Source organism: Typopeltis vanoorti, chromosome 1, assembly GCF_054136105.1.
Source record: "Typopeltis vanoorti isolate ZY-2024b chromosome 1, IOZ_Tvanoo_1.0, whole genome shotgun sequence".
NCBI lineage: Eukaryota > Metazoa > Arthropoda > Arachnida > Uropygi > Thelyphonidae > Typopeltis > Typopeltis vanoorti.
The window spans coordinates 159,494,324-159,515,556 of NC_143549.1; the positions used below are offsets into that span (position 1 = coordinate 159,494,324).

General features: G+C 34.3%; 1 protein-coding gene across 1 annotated transcript in view; it reads right to left on the minus strand.

Annotated features, from left to right (window-relative positions):
* The window catches only part of LOC150110581 (uncharacterized), an 851,360-nt gene that overhangs the window by 526,692 nt on the left and 303,435 nt on the right, over window positions 1-21,233 (minus strand). The window contains 4 exon segments of the mRNA XM_090402114.1: window positions 3,629-3,671; window positions 3,978-4,135; window positions 11,967-12,213; window positions 19,545-19,692. Coding sequence (XP_090258240.1) covers window positions 3,629-3,671; window positions 3,978-4,135; window positions 11,967-12,213; window positions 19,545-19,692 — 596 coding nt within the window.

Consider the following 21,233-nt stretch of genomic DNA (forward strand, 5'->3'; position numbering starts at 1 on the left):
TACTCGTGTGACTGGTAATTTTGTAACATACTCTGATTTTGTATTAGACAAATATTGTCGTGTCGGCGGAAACTAATGAAGCATGCATCATTTCTGACCTTCAGTGTTTTTTTTTTTTTTTGCAAGTGTCCAAACAAACGCAAACTTATGATGTATATTTGATAACGATTTACGTGAAAATCATGAATCAAAATAAAAAACTAAGTAAAGGTATTAAAATCAATCTATTAAGTATCACCCTTTAGTAAAAAAAATAAGTAAACATAATGATTACATTTTTATGAACATTTCACTAACTTTGGTAAAACTTTTTGAGAACATTTTTATTCCATTGGTGCACATCGTTTATGAGAAAATATGATAATTTGTTTACACTGTCTTTATGATTTTCACTGTTACGATAGCGGTAGGTTAGTAGAATCTGAACACAAGATGACATTTTTTATTGATTTCTTTCGAATAGCTGTGTAATATTTTTGGCATAAACATATTGCAGCAGGACAAGTTTTTCAGAGTTAAACTACACTGCTGGGAAAGAAGTCAACGGACACCATAGTGTGAGGAACAAACAGACATGGCGTCTACCTTAACAAACAGCCATGGCGTCTCCTTTCGCTGCAATGACTGCAGCAGTCCTACTGGGAATACATTCCACAAGCGTATGATAGCGATCAATGGGAATTTTGGACCATTTTTCCTAATGTAATGAGGTTCTGGACTGTTCTGGGAAGGACATCCTTTTACCTCACTCGACTCTCTAGTACATCTCACACATGTTCATTATGGCTGCAAACATAGCTCTATGAAGGCCAGTAGAATGTGGTGAGGTTCGTGTCCACAAACCACGCAGTTATAGCAGCAACCTTTATTGAAAGAGACAATGGCCAGTTCCGCAGAAACGCCACAAAAGTAGGAAGAATTGCATTGTCAAGAAGGTTCAGATACCTCTCTGAGTTCAATGTTCGTGGCTCCACAGGTAGAGATCCGAGGCCAATCGAGGAAAAACCGGACCATACCGTACCATCACAATACTAACCTCCGAATTTCATACTTGGGGTTATGCACTCTGGTAAGAAACGTTCACCCGGCATCCTCCACACCCGTCCATCTGCTCTGTAGAGGATATATTGTGATCCATCGCTCCATAACGCAGTTTTCCAAACTTCCATGATACTGTACATGCTCTTTGCATCATTGAAGACGAAGCTGCATGTTGGTTTGGGTAACGTGGTGCTTGCATATTGTGTCCTACTATGAAAACCCATGTACTGAGACACGGTTCTGAATGATTTTATGAAGTTTGGTGCTCCAATCGATGCCCAGAACCTCCGTTCAACGGGCCGGCTAACAAATGGTGTTTTTTTTTACATATATTATCCTTCGTAGCACCCTACAGTCACGTTCAGTGTGGTGGGTAGTCCACTGCAGGTAGACTACTTGCAGTGGACTATCCACCACTGCGTAAAATTTGTCGAACAAATAGTCCTGCAACATGGCATTCTATAACAACGTCTCATTTGAACTCCATCACTTCCTTTCTAGGAGCCATTTCACCAAAATACAGTTGCACGCAATTAAGAGCATCATATTCCTCTCATTTATACCGGCTACAAACACGTAACTCGTTACATGGCCCGATGCACCTTGCCCATCGGGGTGTCCATTGACGTCTTTCCAAGCAATGTATATTGTTTCTTTAGCTTTTATCATTGAACATCTATTAATATTGTACAAATCCTAAATCTACATAATCTTAAAAATCAATCTCTCATATATAGGTTAATTCTCCTAAAATACTTGCGTTAATCGTGAATTGAGTATTTAGATTGATGATTGACTCTTGCTCATTGATTCAATCCGTTCCCTATTGCATAGACATCGAGACATCTACAGACGCTTAAACAGCAATTGTTCTCCTACATTTCCGATTCTACAAGTGCCAGTCAACCATTATTTACTGATAGTTCGGCTCCAAACTAACTCTGTTCATTCTTTGTTTATATCCTCTACTCTCATTTATACGAACAATACCTGTCTTTTCTATGCATTTTTCAGAAATTTAAATTATACATTTAAATCCAATGTTAATCTGTTTCTTCTTTATTATCAACCTTTCATTTATTCATACTCGTGCACTCTGCTTACACAAAATGTTTGTCGAAAACATAAAAAAAAGAGCATCCCGTCGCGCAGTGGCAAGAATGACTCTTTCCTTTAGTAAAAAAGATGTAGAGCCAAACGTATAGAAAGCAATGAACAATAATATCAGCCTCTGCAGGAAACTAGCTAGCGAAGGAGATTTAGCTGATGTTATACAAAATGGAAACAGAGTTATTTCACAAATTTAGAGTTGTCCTCACACGATAAATAAGAGATATACTTTCTGTTTTGTCTATATATCAGGGGGCGATATTATATAATTACATGCATTTAAAAAGAGTGGATCCTCTACGAGTATTATCCTCACGTAATTCTACTAAATTTCATTCCAATAAAAATTATTATTATTATTATTAATAAGAGACACCTCCAGGGAGTCAAAGGCTAATCGAGGGAGGCCACATACCACACACATCAGCTATCATACTTATTCTTGAATTCACACTGCTTGCACTCAAAACATCCAATGGCAATCCATTCCAATCACGAACCGCCCTCGGAGAGAAAGATCTAGCCCTTACACCCTTCTTGGCGGCCTTCATTCTCAGCTTCCAAGGATGCCCTCTCGTCCTTTCCCTATCCTCCATAAATTGGAAAATCCCATCAATTGAAATCCTGTATGACCTTTTCAGCAGTTTGTAAGTCTCAATCATATCGCCTCTCTTTCTCCTGTTTGCTAGTGTCTGCAGTCTACAAATTCTCAATCTGTCTTCATAATCAGCATTCCGCAATCCTGATATCAGTTTTAACACTCGCCTTTGTACTCTCTCCAATATATCAGAATCACAACGGAAACCAGGAAACCAGACCTGCGCACAATAGTACAAGTGAGGACTTATCAAGGCCTTGTAAGGAGGTAAATAACACCCTTATCTTTACATGTGAACGTTCCTTTCAGCATTGCAATTATCTTTTGAGCTGAATTTGCAATCTTTGCCACATGGCCCCTAAACTTCAACTTCCTATCTATTAACACTCCAAGATCCCTAGCCTCATCAGTTTCTTCTAGCTGAAGTGAATGACTTTACATTTACTGACATTATTTAATATTATGACAAAATGTAATATTATTTATTTTATACTAGATTAATTGATTCCAATTATATGAACAAACACAAAAATACGATCGTGTTGTTACCCTATTACTGTTGACAACAGATGTTTATCCAAATAAATTAATTGTGAATCAATCACCTTATAAAGGAGACAAAGGACAGCATCGACCACACTACATATTAAAAACAGATGAGAGGCAATTAATTCCACTTAAAGACCATTTAACACTAATCCGTTTCAATCCAATAAAAAAGTGGAAGTACTCAGACTTTAATAGGGATGTTGTTTATTTGTTTATACGTTTAAACGCTTGCAGCGTTTAAACGTATTTCGAATAAATAAAAAAGTATATTCAAACATTTACATTTTATAATGTAAATATGCTTCTAAAATGTATTCTGTTGAAACTTACATTTGGAAATGTCTTCTTGTTGATACTGTTTTAACAGCGATCCCTAAATAACAAAATATTGACTCTTAATAAGCTTCCCAAATTGTCACACAGCACTTATATAAATTATAAAGTTTTTTTAATATATATATATATATATTAAATGAGAGGCATATATATATATATATATATATATATATATATATATAAATAATTTATAACAAAACCTTGGAAATCAGGCATATTTAAATGTATTTTTATTATTCAGTTTTCACAATGAAAATCAATTATCTTTTAATTCATTACAAATTCCTCATAAAATAATGAGAAGTGGTTGTTGTTTATTCGGTAATGAAGAGAAAACACGAACCTCTGTAGTCTTTAACATTTCCAGAACGATGGCTTCTACAGAAGCTCCGATGGTTCTGTTGTTACTATCCACGACACTAGATGGAGGCAGTGATGTTTCCAAGATGTACGTGTCGTCAGCAGAGTCCATCAGTGGAGTAGGTGGGGCGATCGGCTCTTCTACAAGGAGAAATAGAACTTACTAAAAATAACATTACAGCTATTAGAATCAAATCAAATACGAAGGTGTTTCCACGTGTCTCAAAGACTGCGAAAGGACATTATCGGAAACATCGTACATTTTTCTCTACGAAAAAAATAGAACAAAAACATGAGTTTATTTATAACCTAATGGAAACTTCTAAGAGTTGATCTGGAGAGAGAGAGACTGATAATGCTTATATATAAGTATTCGTTAAGATTACTATTTTTAACATTACTTACTAATATCTAAAGGAGGAAGTTGGTTAAATATGATGTTAGCTATATAGTGATGAACAATTAAGGCTTCAATATTATTCATTATTTTATTTCAACAATATCAAGAGCTTCGTGATCAAATACAGAATTATACTATGCTGAGTTAATTTATTCTTGTGAAGGAGGAACACTACGAACTATCTTCACATGATGATAATTCATTTTAACAATACAAATGAAAATTGTGCTATCCTAGTGATCTATGCAACAAGCAGTGAAATATGAAGTTAATTATGAAGTTATTGTGCATCTCTAAGAATCTCAAAGAGAGAGAGAGAGAGAGAGAGAGAGAGAGAGAGAGAGAGAGAGAGAGAGAGAGAGAGAGAGAGAGAGAGAGAGAGAGAGAGCAGGAGATGCACGATGCTCTTGTACTGACAGCGTTCAAAATATTACTGAAACACAAGACATCTGTGGAGTATTTTAACATGATAACATCTTTATATGGAATTTCACATATCTACTCAGGAGCAGTCCGTTCTATTCTTATATTAATTCTTAAAGTAATTTGTTTTTGTTGAAATCTTCTTATAGGTTTTGTTAAAATAGAACATCTAATCTCTGTATAAAAGTGATTTAGATGGATTAGTGAAACAAATTACTTTTCTTTTCTTGAAATTTTATTTCTTCTACAGTAGTAATGACAAAGCTTCGAACTGAAGCGTTCAACTTACTAGATTTTTGATTGTAACTAACAAGCAAAAGACTGCTTCTTACTATAATTTCAAACCAACAGCAAAATAGATGACTCTACAGGCAGTAAACAGTTCTAGCAAACTTTATTTCCATGGAATTCCTTGTTAAGTAAAAATGCAATTACTGAATGATAAAATAAGATTTTTCTTCCTCTGTCTCTTATTAGACATTGTTTTAGCAGTATTTATTTAGGAAAGGATGGAATTTTATTTGGCAAAGCATTAACTCCGATCATATCTAATAAAGCGCTGTTGTTCGTTTTTTTTTTTTTCAAAAGTGCTTATGAAACAGTTTTTCTTAAATGTTAACGAAAGTATTATGAACAGCAGTATAATATTTCTATTAGTGTGATGTGCCGTTTAGATATGTCAAAAAATTTATCCTTTTTTGAAGTTTTTTGTCTGTTTATTAATGGTAGATATCTGGCGAACATTTTAAGACAGATTTATTCTTATAAGTTTATAATTCAGTGTGTCATCATTTGTGAAAAGAGCAGAGAATCAATGAACATATAATTTCATAATACTAAGTAGTCTCTGACAAAAAATAACAGAATTTGACTGATATAAAAAAAAAGGATAGGATGTAGTAAAAAAAAGTAAAGAGTAAATATAAAGCTATTTAGTTTTCTTCAAAAAGAAGCTAGATGCCAAATAATTCATTGTCTACTAAAAGATACCAAACAAGAGGATGGAGAAATATATTTGAAAACAAACCCTCTTCAAGATAAGTCACGCAGAAATTAACTAAATTAAAAAAAAAAACATGGTTAAATATCCCGTTCGTTGACCTCTGGAGAAAGCTTTTCTGAAAAATAGTTACAGTATTTACAATGCGTTACAGTATTTACAAGCTTAATATGGATAAAATGTTAAAGAAAATAAAATTTTCTGTGATGGTTATTTTTGTATATAAAGATGCATCGTTGAATCTCACCTTACCATTGTCTCATTTTGAGTTCATTTTAAATGTTTTGTACCTGAAATAACATCTAAAGTGATTTTGATGTATGTTGGATGTACTTCGGAGTATCCGTAGGTTAGTCGGTTTTAACGAAGCGCTTTGGTTAGCACTTTGCGTTCAAAAAGGGATTCGAATCAGTCTAGCATATGAAGGACCTGTATCGTCTTTTCATCAGAAGGTGAGTTACCCAGTTTCATACATTAGTGATAGGTTTTTCATCCCGAAAACCCTATCACAAAACTGAAATTTTTCCAGCAAACAAGTAAACCGGCCAGGAGAACACAAGCAGTTTACATACGAAAATATATATTTAAGGATATGACTAACCATCCTGTCCTAAAATTATGCTCCCGAAATCCAAAGAAACTCGGCAGGTAAATATAAATATAAATATTTAAAAAAAAATTCTAGGACTTCTAAATGCAGCAGCTTGACTAATTCATATAGGATATACTCCTGTAACTGAAGACATTAATTTAAATATCCATTTGATGATTCAATATTTTTACATGGATACTAAACACGAGGGGTTGCAGAACTTAGAACAGTTTTAAGTGATCAATGTTGGATACTCTTGAAAAATGAAAGAAAACAAAAATTAAAAATTTTGCCCTACACACTATGGCAATATCTTCATGCAGAGAAAAGATTTTTCAACATGTGGAGAGGAAACCCGATCACACAACTTTGTTAATTTCTACAGGATTCAAATTGACAAACATTCGTTTTCAAATGCGTTTCTGTGGTGGTGTTAGTTATTGTTTCATAAAAGATAAGTTAACCATCTGGTTTACCTATGAAAATGAACTCCACACTCTTCTAATTTGTTAATTGTGGAAATTATACCCATAGACTGATCAGATTTACTTCCATGACAAACTGTGGTAAACATTTCTACAATATCTTTGTACTTAAAAAAAAAAAAGAAATTCACATTTATTCCATACATCTATTACTGTGGAAAAGAACTAGGGCTTTCTTCTATATCCTTTTTATACTATCTCAAACATTGCCTTGTCTTTATGATAGATGATTAAGATTTAGTTCACTTTAAGTGAAAATATATCCATATTAATTCCCATTATCCGTCTAGCTTTGATATCATCTGTCTGGTAATGATACAAAATAAGTCCCTGGGTTCTGCATTTTGTTTAGCTATTTTCTTATGCAATCTTAATTAGTGGACACTGTAATCTGCTAGAGTGAGATTTAAGGAACGACACCCATTTTCAAGAACATGGAATGTTAGGATTAGATTTATTTATTGATTCGTATGGTGACACCTCCCTTTCCCCCCCTGTCCCTATTAGGAAGAGTTGAGGACCCCCCCTCATGGAGTAATTATGACTGTAGATTAGTGTGTGTGTGTGTGTTCACTGGGCCGGTTTGCCTGTTCTAAGGGACGAAAAACCCTAGTATCAGGGTACAAATTCTCTTTACCTCTGTATGAGACCGACTAACTCACCTTTAGTCGAAAGAGACCAGTAAAGGTTCCTCACATCATGGATGTAATCGAACCCAGGTCTTTCCGACCAAAGGCTTCGTCTATACCGAATGAGCTACGGAGGCTCAGGATTAGATTAAATAGCAGGAAAGAACACTTATTTTTTCATAGTTCCTATACATCTGAGAGATCTGAGAAATTTTTCAAATAATATTGCGATGCATGCCTTTCTACACAATCCAATTCCGAACAAGAATGAGTGTGTCAATTTTTCGAGACTATACGCCAATTTTGTTTGAGTCCTCATGAAAAATTTTCAAGACTGTACAAAAATGTTTTGAATTTGAGAAATAGTTATCCAATAAATAAATACGAAAAAAAATTCTATGCATTTTCATTATTAGAAATGTTATATGATTATGTTTGGCTTGATTAATGAATTCATAATTTTGAAAGGTTGTTTCTCGTTTCCAGAATAATTTAGAAATTTGCCTGGAATTGTTAGTTCTTTATAGTTGTCAGCATGCACAGTACTAGATATGAACATGCTAGTTTTCGAATCCTGAAATTCTAATTTTAATAAAGTTCTGAACCTGTGTTTAAATTCTCAAAGCTAATTTAGTAATATCCAAGGGCCGGAGGTAATGTCAGTTGCTCTGTTTGTAAGATTAAAATGCAAATTTCTTAAACCTATTGCTATAGATACTAATTTGTTATGAATTGTGAAATCTTATTAAAGCAAAATACGGAGCAACAAGAATAGTATATATTTACAAATATTCCAATCAAATCAGAGGTCTGTCTTAAGACATCCAAAGATGCTGAAAACACGGAAATATGGAGAAAATACGAAGTGAAAATATGTTGAATAAATATTAGTCAAAGTTTACCTTACAGAAATAAAACTATGAAATCTCTCGGGAGATCTTTATTTAACTACTTTAATATTTGTTTAACCACTTTTGATATTGTGTTTAATATTAAGAATGAGAGATATTTTACTTTTGGTTAATGACATAAGTATCAAACGGGCATTTTTAATTATTTTTTTTTTTCGTTTTTTCATAATTTATTTCTGAGAAATTCATAGTTTAAGTAATTCACTGATAAAAATTGATTTTAATACTTTGTTTTATGCAGAGCTTGCTTTGCATTAAGCAAAAAACAAAAGTTCCAATATTTATATATATATGTATATATAAAGAGAGAGAGAGAAATTTGCGTCAAACAATTAAGTAATGGGATAAATTGAAGTAATATGTATAGAAATATAATAATAATAATAACTAATAGAATGATACTGCCCGCCAGCCTAGTGGCAGAGTGGCTAATCTACACGCTCTGAAAAACCAACAGTTCGAATCCTGCCGTGGACATCGATATTTGCTTAAAAAGCATTGTGCTTTTTAAGCACAATGCTTTTTAAGCAAATATTATTTCGATCTTTTTAAGAATATTATTTCGATCTTTTAGCCAGACTAGACGAAAAAATTTCGATAAAACCCGGTTTGCAGAAGGAAAAAATCATCTCTCATCAGGACAATGCACCTGCCCACAAAAATGTATTGGCAATGGGAAAATTAAGGGATCTGCACTATGAATTGTTGGAACATCCACCCTATTCCCCAGATTTGGTTTCCTCTGACTTTTTTATCTTCCCAAAAACTAAAACTGTTGCTCGCTGGTTAGCGTTTTTCTTCTAATCACAGCTGTTGAGGGGATATTTTGCAGATCTTATTTAGAACCACCACTACAGGGACGGGATAATGGTGCTGGAGAATCGCTGGAATAAATGTAGTAGTCTTAAGGGAGATTATGTTGAAAAATAAAATTAATTTTGGAATCACAAATTCGTATTTTCATTGTTAGGCCGAGAACTTTTCAGACCACCCACGTATATCGAATTATAACATTTTATTGATCCTTAATTAAGGGGATAAAATTCCCTTATTGTTTTTCAGCCAGTATGCGAAACTCTAAGATTGAAAACTACGATCTAAGCGTTTCATGCCGACGAACTATCGGCGAATCCAAGCGTAAGTGACCACTTGATAGTACCACACCAAGGCAACTCGATGCAAAGGTGGAGCAAGATCCCTCACTATTCTTGATATTTTCTCATAATGTAAAAACACACAGCTCCTAGGAGATGTAATACTGCTTTACATTATGAGGAGAGGCCACTACCCAGACCGGTTTCAACCTTTTTTGAGGTCTCATCAGTGAGTAGCTATTCGCTGATGAGACCTCAAAAAAGGTTGAAACCGGTCTGGGTAGTGGCCTCTCCTCATAATGTAAAGCAGTATTACATCTCCTAGGAGCTGTGTGTTTTTACATTATGAGAAAATATCAAGAATAGTGAGGGAGCTTGCTCCACCTTTGCATCGAGTTGCCTTGGTGTGGTACTATCAAGTGGTCACTTACGCTTGGATTCGCCGATAGTTCGTCGGCATGAAACGCTTAGATCGTAGTTTTCAATCTTAGAGTTTCGCATACTGGCTGAAAAACAATAAGGGATTTTTATCCGCTTAATTTATCAACTTTGCCAGAAAAAAAATAGCCGTTTGGCTTTTCTTCTTAATTTGATTGATCCTGTTGCACCACTTTAATTATACAATTTTTTTTATCTTAGATTTTTAATTTTCATTATATTTTAATAATAAAAACTATATACAGTAGATTTCAGTATAGTGTAATGTATAATGTGATTCAGAAAATGAGTAAAGTCAGTCCAGTCAGAAGGGTAATGGAAGATTTGCGCATCAATCAACTAACTCGTATACTTCAACAAAGGAGAAAGAAAAAAAGATATTTTAATGTTTTTCCCTCAGCAAATTATCAACAATCAATTATCAACAGTTTTTATTCGGCATTCAAAAAAAATCATAATTTAAAAATCAAATAATAATAACAACTCACGTAAATAACTATTACTATTTGGGAACACTGATCAAGTGTAAACGTGTAATACCGACTAGTTTCACCAAACTTAAGCTGTTGGCATCGTCAGGGTACAAGCACTGAGGTTAAAACATATCACAAAATAGATCTTAACTGTAAATTCTAAAAATTATAGTTACAAACTAAAATAGCATTGAACGTAAATAATATACGTATCGCGTGTTCATGATTTACTACTTGTTGCTAAGGAACGTTTTATAGTTAGCATTAAAGTTCATTTCTTGTGTGTTCAGAGATCTAATTAGGGTTTTCGTATCTCTGAAAGTATTAAACCTTAGTTCCTGTTAAGGTTATCTGTAGTGCGTGCGACTGTGGCTGCTTCTTTAAACATTCGAGAGTGGTAGTCTTCTTCTATGTAAGGGGTGCAACTTTTGTCCCACTCAATGATGTGGTTAGTTATGGAGAAATGTGATGACAGGCTTGATATGTTTTGTCTGTTGTTTTTAACATAATCAATGTGTTCCTTCTGTCTAATCTCGAGGCTTCTCGAAGTCTGGCCGATGTAACTTGAACCACTGAGCATGGGATATTATAGACTCCAGCATACTTATAGAAAGGATGGGTATCTTTTGGAGATCGTAGTAGTTTACGAATTGTTTCTATAGGTTTGAATGTCACTCTTATTTTGTTTGGTTTGAGGAGATTAGCGAGCTTGTTAGAGATACTGCTCACATGCGGAATGGCGATTGTTGTAATATATTGAGTTTCTTCTCATTCTCTTTGTGGTGGCTCAGAGAAAAGGATTTTGTTGACGAGTCTTCGTGGGTAGCCATTCAAGGCGAGGTTATTAGATATCAATGTTAATTCATCTTGGAGGCCCTTTTCATCTGTTGTAATGCGGACAGCTCTTTTCTTTAGTATGTGTACTATGCTGAGTTTGCGAGAAATGTGGTGTGAGGAGGTGATAACGTCCTGTATTCCTAGGTTTACTGTAGACTGATAGGTTCATAAGGCCATTAACTTTCTTCTTAATTCAGATGTCTAAGAACATTAGTTGTTTGTCTTTTTCAAGTTCTAGACTAAATTTAATAGAATGGTGAAATGAGTTGATTTTATTGAGAAAATCAATTAGGTCATCTTTGTTGTGGTTCCATACAATGAAGATATCATTTACATATCTCCACCAAATTATTGGTTTAGGATTTATTTGAGAATAGAATTTTATTTTCGAGATCCTCCTTAAATAGGTCAGCACAAGAAGGTGAAATGGGCTACCCATTGTCAGGCCAGTTAATTGTTGGTAAATAGTTTACTTCCAAGAAAAATAGTTTGAATTTAGGCAACAATAGCTAAAGTTTGGTGAAACTAGTCGGTATTAAAATACTTATCCGTTTACACTTGATCAATGTTCCCAAATAGTTATTTACATTAGTTCTGTGATCAAGAAAATACACGCTCATTAATAATAACAACTCATTGAGCAAATGCCATTTTCGATATATAATTATCAGAAATCAGAAAGTTTCTCACCTAGCATATCAAACAGATATACTTTGTTTCTTATTCTCTGTTCTTGTCCTACGTAAACTAGCACTCGCGCAGCATGGTGTTTCACATAACGCGCATATTTCGTGCTGTGGTTTGTATAATACCATTCATCAGACGGCAATACAAGTTGAGTGAGACAATCTGGAATGTCGGCCTGAATTAAGGTGACGTGATGTCGAGGATGGAGTGCTAAGGTAGCCACAATTTGGAGCACCAGACATAAAAGTTGCTAAAAGAACAAAAGGATTTATATTAATTAATAGTATCACATTATTCGTGTATTTTTCAACAACAATTATTGCAATAAAATTATTATTAATATTACTCTTTAATCTGATAATCTGATGATGTCTGCTGGTAGACAGTTACTAACTGTCTACCAGCAGACAGTTAGTAACTTATAGCATATTACTAAGGTAAACTACATACAAATATACATACAAAACTACATACAAATACAAATATAGATGTCCTGCAGAGAATGAGAACAAAGAGATCTTTATTACAGGAAATGATCCAGAGAAAGATGAGATTGGCAGGACATGTACTGAGAGGTTCAGCAGGACAGAGGATATTAACAGTTTTAGAAGGAAAAATTATGGGAAAAAGATCAAGAGGCAAAAAACGAAGGCCATGGCTTGAAGATATAAGATCATGGACAGGATCACATGGCTATGCAGAAACAAAAAGGAAAGCCACCAACAGAGAGAACTGGAAGGACATGGTGCTGCACCCTCTCACTGAGGAAGCTACATGAAGAAGAAGAAACTACATCCATAAGATACTGATAGGCAAATTATGACCACTTTGCCGACACTAAGGTAGAATCTAGTGACCGCTGTCATTTTGGAAAACCTGCTACTCTTGTACCGGATTACATACTAATTGGTGCGGACCATTCTTATAAATGGCAGTCCTACTCTACACGGACTAGCGGAAAAGTGTGATCACTGAATCTATCAAGCAGATTTCGAAAAAGTTGGTACTGGCCACAGAAATAAACTAAGCTATTTGAAGTTTTTCTCTTCCAGAAAACACGATCGAAGAAAATAAACTAACTTGCAAATTCTTATAGACACGCTTCATTTTAAGATTAGAGCTGGTCTTATGTACCCATTAAATGTTACGGTATAATAAACTCAAACCCATAAAACAAAATGGAATTTATTTTTCCGCGCAGATTCAAATAGAAACTTTATGTTTGAAGAATCTTAAGTTAGAGCTCTGCTTTCAAATATCCATCCTGTCTATAAAATAAATACTGTCGCCTTTTCCTTCCCCTCCCCCCCTCTCTATGTATCTATCTCTCTATCTTACTACTCTACCCCGCAAGTAAAAGTCATTAAGAGCCCTTTTCTTCCTTTCGTTCTTTCTTTCTTTCTTCTTTTCATTTTATGCCAAGATATCCATTATGTTTGCTCTATTTTTAAAGATTGTAGCCATCAGGTGTTTTACTCAGCTCATTATGGACACTTTGTAAGATAGTTTCAGCATTTATGCCAACTCCTTGATCTTAGACCGAGGGCAATAAGATTATAGACGTCTTTCAAATCATTCCAAAAATTCAATTTACTCAGCAGTAAATAAAAACATAAATTAAGCCTAAATATAAACTAATATATCACAACCTCATTCCTGAAATTTCGATAGTGTTTATTATTGCTTATAATAAAAGGGGTGTAATCTAGCTCATCTCCTCGTGGTGCACCCTGGGTAACGCTAATTGAGCTAGAGCGATTTGGCAGCCAGTCTAACACTTAGTTCTCCTGACTTAGGCATGCAATCAAACAATACTTATTTTTCTAATTTTATTCATGATGCTGACAAAAAACTGGGATTTATCCTTAAGATGTGTCAACTGAATATCTAGGGAATTAACAGAGCAAAATGTGACTACCTCTGCAAAATACTACAAGAAAAAAACATTGACGTTGTACTTCTTCAAGAAACGCATGCTGAAAACAAAGACGACCTTAACAGAAGAGGAAAAATAACTGGTTACATTCTGATTGGTGCTACATACCACAGGAATTATGGCATTGCAATATATATCAAGGATGATATAGAAAAATATTTCTGTCCTGACAACGAGATGTGATAACGATACTCATCTTAAGAGTGTGAAAATTCACAACATAACAATAGTCAATATCTATAAACCTCCTTTAACATCATGGTCTATAGATGTGATACCTACTTATCGACGTCCAACAGTATGGATTGGTGATTTTAATAGCCATCATGAAGAATGGAAGTACCGTGATAACAACGACTGTGGTACTACCCTCATTCAATAGGCAGAAATAAATAATATACACCTTGTATTTAATGCAAAGGATAAAAACACCTTGAGATCGTCAGCATGGCAAACAGAGTCTAATCCGGACTTATGTTTTGTTTCAATAAACACAGAAGGGCAACCATTACTAGCAAGACGATATGTACTTTCTAACTTCTCACACAGTTAAACATCGACCGGTGTTACTGGAAATTGGTATGACACTACCTATAGCAAGATCCTTTCCACGACCGCGTTGGAATTTAAAAAAAAAAAACAAATTGGATAAATGTTGCTAATGAATTGGATAAATGTATTCGTTGAATACCTGCTAGAGTTGCGGAGTACAATAGATTTGTAGGAGCAATCATATCAACTGCGAAAAAATATATTTCTAGAGGTTATAGAAAAGATTATGTCCCCGGATGGAATGAAAAGAGTGAACATCTCTATAGAGAGATCCCGAAAAGTGAAGATTCTGAAATAGCAGATGAATTACTCCATAGCCTGAGCTCATCTCGAAAAACAAAATGGATTAATACGGTTGAAAACCTTGACTTCAAACAATCAAGTAGAAAAGCTTGGAATCTTCTCCAACAACTATCCACAACTAATCTACCTAAAAGAAAATGCAAAATTATCTCCCCTGAGAAAATAGCTAATCAAATCGTTAATATGTCAAGGGAACCTAGGGACCGTGAAAATACCAAGAAAGCTTTAGAAACAAATTTGTTTTTAAAGCTCTAAAAACTTTAGAGCTTTAAAAACAAATGCTTCTCACAATATGCCTCAGTCTTCACTATAGATGAAGTAAAAGCCGTCATAAAAGATATCAAAGCAGGCAAGGCCACAGGCTTCGGCGGTGTCCATCCTGAATTTCTGATTAATAGCTGGCCAAATACTATAAACTGGCTCTGTGAATTCTTTTCTGATATATTATTGACTGGCTGACTACCTAGCCAGTTTAAGAAGTCAAAAATGGTTACTATTCTTAAACCTGGAAAACCACCCCAGAGGCAAAAAGTTACAGACCTATTGCTTTATTGAGTTGCACCTATAAAATGTTAGAACGCCTTCTGTACAACAGATTGTCCATACCAATTATGCAGCATGTCCATTTGAAAAAGCTGGTTTTAGAGAAAAACATTTGAAAAAGCACTTGATTACTTGCTGTGATCAAGTGCTTACTTTAACATCATACATAGAAGCTGGATTTCAAGCAAGAAAAAACATCAGCTGTTTTCTTGGACCTAACAGCAGCCTGTGTTACAGTATGGCGTGAAGGTCTTATATACAAATTTCTTAGCATTGCCCCATGTAAACGGACTGAACATTTAATTTTCTCCATGCTCACTGAACGTTTCTTTCAAGTTATATTAGGAAATAAAATGTCACGACAACGAAAACTTAATAATGGTTTTCCATAAGGGTCATTATTGGCACCCTTGCTTTATAACCTATACACATGATTTGCCTGCTACCATCTCACGCAAGTTCTGTTATGCTGATGACACTGTAATTGCCATTCGACACAAAAACATGAGTCAGGCTGAAGACGTACTTACAAAAGATCTGAAAACAATAGCTGAATATTACAAAACATGGAGGCTCCAGCTCAATCCAGACAAAACAGAAGTATCAAGCTTTCACCTTAATAATTACATGGCAGATGTCACTTTACATATCTTCTTTGTTGGATGTTTACTACGACACAATAAGTTTTCAAAGTACTTGGGCGTGACTCTGGACCGCACGCTCTCTTACAAGCAACACCTAACAAACGTTTCTGCTAAGTTAAGAACCCGTAACAACATAATACAAAAACTAATAGGCACGACATGGGGAGCAACAGCTGATAATCTGCGGATTACAGCTCTTGGTCAAGTTTTCTGTTGCCGAATATTGCTCACCAGTGTGGCTAAATAGCACACATGTTAAACGTGTTGATTCCAACTAAATAATACAATGAGACTGATTTCTGGTACAATTAAATCAACGCCCACACAATGGCTTCCAGCTTTTAGCAACATTGTTCCACCAAATCTGCGCAGGACTAAAGCTCTCTTACAGGAGTATAAGAAAATCTTGGAGAACACAACCCTACCAATACATTTAGATCTCCCAGACTTAAGTGTACGACGATTGAGATCAAGACATCCACCACTACAATTAGCCTAACTACTACTACTACAATCTAACTTTGACCTGAAGCAAAAGTGGCAAGAACAGTGGGAGAGCCAGACAGATGACATCACAAAATTTTCTCTCAAAGAATTACAACATAGTTTTGATGCTTGCTCACACCTCCCACGAAACTCCTGGACTCAGCTTAATAGAATACAAACTGGTCATGTGTATGTGCGGACATGCTTTTTAAATGGGGTAAACGACCATCCCCGCATTGTGATTGTGGAGCTCAAAGACAAACTGTGGACCATATTGTGACTCAGTGTTATCTCAGAGCATATTCAGGAGACAAATTGGACCAGAAGCTATGAACTATCTGACCAATATGGATGTAACCATTTAATTTTATTGGTTTTAAAATGACTTTTGACTTTTTTAAATTTTATATATTTAAAGTGACAGTATTATACTGCATGTTTTGTTATTCATGCCATACGAATAAATAAATAAATAAATTGCTTACAAGTATTCTCAAATCATTTCAAAATATGCTGTGATTACATTGATGATATAAGGTTACCAAATTAATCTCTTGTGAAAAGTATCAATGCGCCCAGTTAAAGAAGGAGACAAAAAATACACACATAATTCATCATTTAACTTCGATGTTTCTCGTTACATTGTGAATAATGTAAATCTAGTAACATGTCTTGAGCAGGTTTTGAACTCTTATTGTTATTATATATCCAAATGAATATTCTGGAAATTCCCTACAACTTATTTGAATTCTCTACATTTTCTTCTAATGAGTCAAGGCTATTCACTGAAATTTCTCCATTCTCTGGGCAGAGGTTTAATCAATTTCCCATTTCTGTTTTCCGAACCAGGGTTTTTCGTGAGTTTGACTTCTTCATAATCTTCTTCTAGTTTTCGTACTTTACGCTATCACCGTCGGCTAATTCATTATTTTCCACCTTCTTCAACTGTTTACAGTTTTCTGTTACTTCTTTTAAAGATAACCCATTTCTTAGCAGTTATAATCTGCATACTGGGCACATCTTCCTGTCCTTGTTAGTGTAGTCGTCATTTTATAATCATTTAGTTATTTCCTAAGCATGCCGTTTTTATAAATAGTATAAATGAACACGGAGAAACAGAAATTTTTATTTAATATTTATTCAAATCACACAATCAAATAATTTCAATCTATAATTAACAGATAATCCATAGTGAGCTGAATATTGAAATAAGTAGAATAACAACAATAGTGGTATAGGGTTGAAACATTGCACACACACACACACACACACACACACACACACACACACACACACACACACACACACACACACACACACACACACACACACACACACACACACACACACACACACACACACACACACACACACACACACAGGCGCGAGAGATAAACAGTTTATAAGAACCACGCTACACATACAAACACAGTAATTCCGGTTCAAGTTACAATGCTGTTGTAATAACGCTTTTGCACTCGTTTTGAATAAGTGCTCGTTGTCTAGTTCAAAATAATAATGCTTCGAGCAGATGAAGTAGGCATCATCAACATCAGTCTAGAGAAGACTGTCGATGATGCCTATTTAGGCCATGGAGAGCCTTTTCCCCTCTTATCTAGTAAATTACTACCTAGATGTAGAAGACTATTTGTCTTCACGCAGCCTCAACCATCGTTTTGGACGCTATGTGGATGATGTGTAAACTATCTAGCCATTGGTATGGCTTACATAAATGTGTAAACTATTTGAAGCTGCTTCACCTTCATTTAACCCAGAATCAACAGCCTACACTTTCCAATCAATCACCATGGAGACAGAAAAGACAGGAAAATTACTTTTCTTGGGCATCCTCTTCTTCCATTCTCTGTCTGGTTAATGACAACTACGATATGTCATATAATATGACATACCGATATATAAAACAACATTCTGCATATTATCCTTATAATGTTATCATGAAGTTCTTCTTAATAGGACACACATCGCCTGATATAACACTTATGTTCATAAATTAGAATCTGACAATATCCAAAGAATAATGCAAAAGAATGAAAGTACCTATGATCGTATACGTAGGGTCAGAACTGGCGCTAGGGTCTTTGCCGCCCGCATGCAATTTCTATCTAAGCGCCCCTGTAACGATCCGAGAGTGCGTGGTTCTTTTACGATAATAAAAATTTAAATTATCTGAAATTTCTTAAATAAATTTTGACAGAACAGCCACACATTGGTTCGCTAAATGTAATGAACCGGGGGTGTTGACTAGGCAGGATAATCGTTAAAAACCCGAATATTCAAAACATTCTCAAAAGTTAAAGCAAATTTTGATAAAGCCACTTCACTTTAATCGTTGAATATAATGATAGAGATTATAGCCTTCTCACCGACCCGAATCGCTAACAAAATTAAAATGAATTTTAATTAAAGTTAACATTTATTTGAACTAAAGTTTAAAAAATTCTTACATTTTACAAGTTACTAAATTCTTGGTAACTTGTAAAATATTTTAAATAATTTTAATAAGTGGAACTATATTTTAGGAAAATAAAAGAAACCCAAGATAGATGAAAAAGTAAAATAAGAAAAGAATTCAGAAATAATTAGAACATTTAATATAAATATTCAAAAAATAACATCTTTACAGAATAACAAAAAATAAATTAAATTACATAAAATATACTTGAAATGTTTTTAATTAAAATTTTAGAATTTTTGAATTTCATATTCACAAAATTAGAAATAATGGTCTTAACGTCTAATTCCGCACATATATCATTTCAAAAGCTATTAACGCCAAACTAACACGCCTTTTTTGTGACTGATATCAAATATTTTCTGACTGATATCATAATGACTGATATCAAATATTTCCTGAACTTCCAGAGGACTTTTATAATTCGGCTGTATTATCCTGATATTATTCTTGAAATATTACTGGTATTATTCAGTACACTTCAGCTGTGAATGACTGATGTAAGTCACGTTTTATGAAGAGGCACTCTCTATAAATTAATGAAATCGAGTAAATATATAACTCTGTCATGCAACAACAATCACAATATCATAAGGATGCTTTAAAATCATATTTTAATCTTAATAAAAGAGAAGCATACTTACAGGATCATGAGTTGAATCTAAGGCTGATACTAATATTTTTAAATGCACTTCTTCCATCAACTTCCGCTGGGCATCTTCTGAGTGACTAACGTACTGCAAAATTCGTGCACTCAGAATTTGAAGGCAGTGATAGCTACAGTGACGCCATCTGTGGTGCACAAAAATTAGTAAAGATATAGTAATAATAGTAATAACCTCTTAAAGTGTAAAGATTGAAAATACAAATTGTCAGCGCAGTTTATCGATATTGTAATATTTCGACATATTAGATTTTATATAATCTCTTTAAGATTATATTTTATTACATTTTATAACTAGAATGCTTCCAGTAGTAAGTTGTGAACGGCTAGCGATATTTGGGCTAACAGAAGTGACATTGAATAAACCAGAAAGTACCAGAGTGTTTATAATTCGAACAAATAAGAAAATGCGATAAACATTATGTGATCACGTTTTGCTAGCATGTGTAAGTGGGTATTGTATTGTTTTAAAGTCTGCGTTCACAATTACTCAGAGAAATATACTAAACCAGTGAGTTCCTTCTAAATAACAATAGGGAGAGAGAGAGAGAGAGAGAGAGAGAGAGAGAGAGAGAGAGAGAGAGAGAGAGAGAGCAGGATAGGGACACGGTAGGCCATCGCATGTCTGAGAAAGGGGAAAGTAAATGATTAAGAAATATGAAAACAATATTAAGACTTTGACAATTTAGATAACATTTTGATAAACACCTGATGAGTAACAATTCCCCTGGTTGGCTAAGTACACAGCATCTCCCTCTTCTGAACTATTTTTTGTATGTTCTAATCGCATTGTGGTAGATCAGTCTGTGGATATAATTTACTGATCATTTACATTTCATGTGTGAACATTTTTCATCTGTGAACAAGTCTGAACATTTACATTTCCTGTGCTTATTAGAGTGACTACTCCGCTACTTGAAATCGAGTGCTTTCATAGGTACTTTCATTTCGAAACTAAAAATGTATACAACTTCAGGTAGTGGAGTACTTTACATAGGTACTTTCGTTCTTCTGCATTATTCTTTGGATATTGTCAGGTTCTAATTTCGGAATACTGTATCGCTAATCGCGACTAATTAAACGTATAATTGTAATTGCTATAAAACAAGCGATGAATCAGTTTTTCTTAGTTTCTTAGTGTTGATCTATTAATAAGAAATATGTTAACGGATTTCATTTATTGAAACAATGTTCTTTTATCATTTAACGTAACAGACTAATTTCTCTTATACAACCTAGGCAATTTAGTAGACGTTTGCAAAATGCTGAAATACAAACATTATATCTGAATGCTATCTTGATTTGAAACTAGTTCTGTGCATTACAGCTATGAGGTACGCTGTTCCTCTTACAAACAGATCTCTGTCTTATTCATCATATTTTTATTTAAAGAGAAGAAGAATCGAATTCCCATTCTGATAACAACTTTGTTTATTCAAAACGTTTGAAATATTTATTCTGTTTATCCATTCATTTATTAATCTGTTTAAGAATTCTCGAATCAATATGTAATTTTTAAGTAAATTACTTGAAAATATTAGGTTATATGTGAGTCCATGATCACAATTTCTATGCAAGAAAAACTCGAGAGATTTGCCTTCAGAAGTTCAGTGAAAAACAGTTTAACAACAATAACAAGAACAACAACTGAACATTAAAGGCTAGCTTA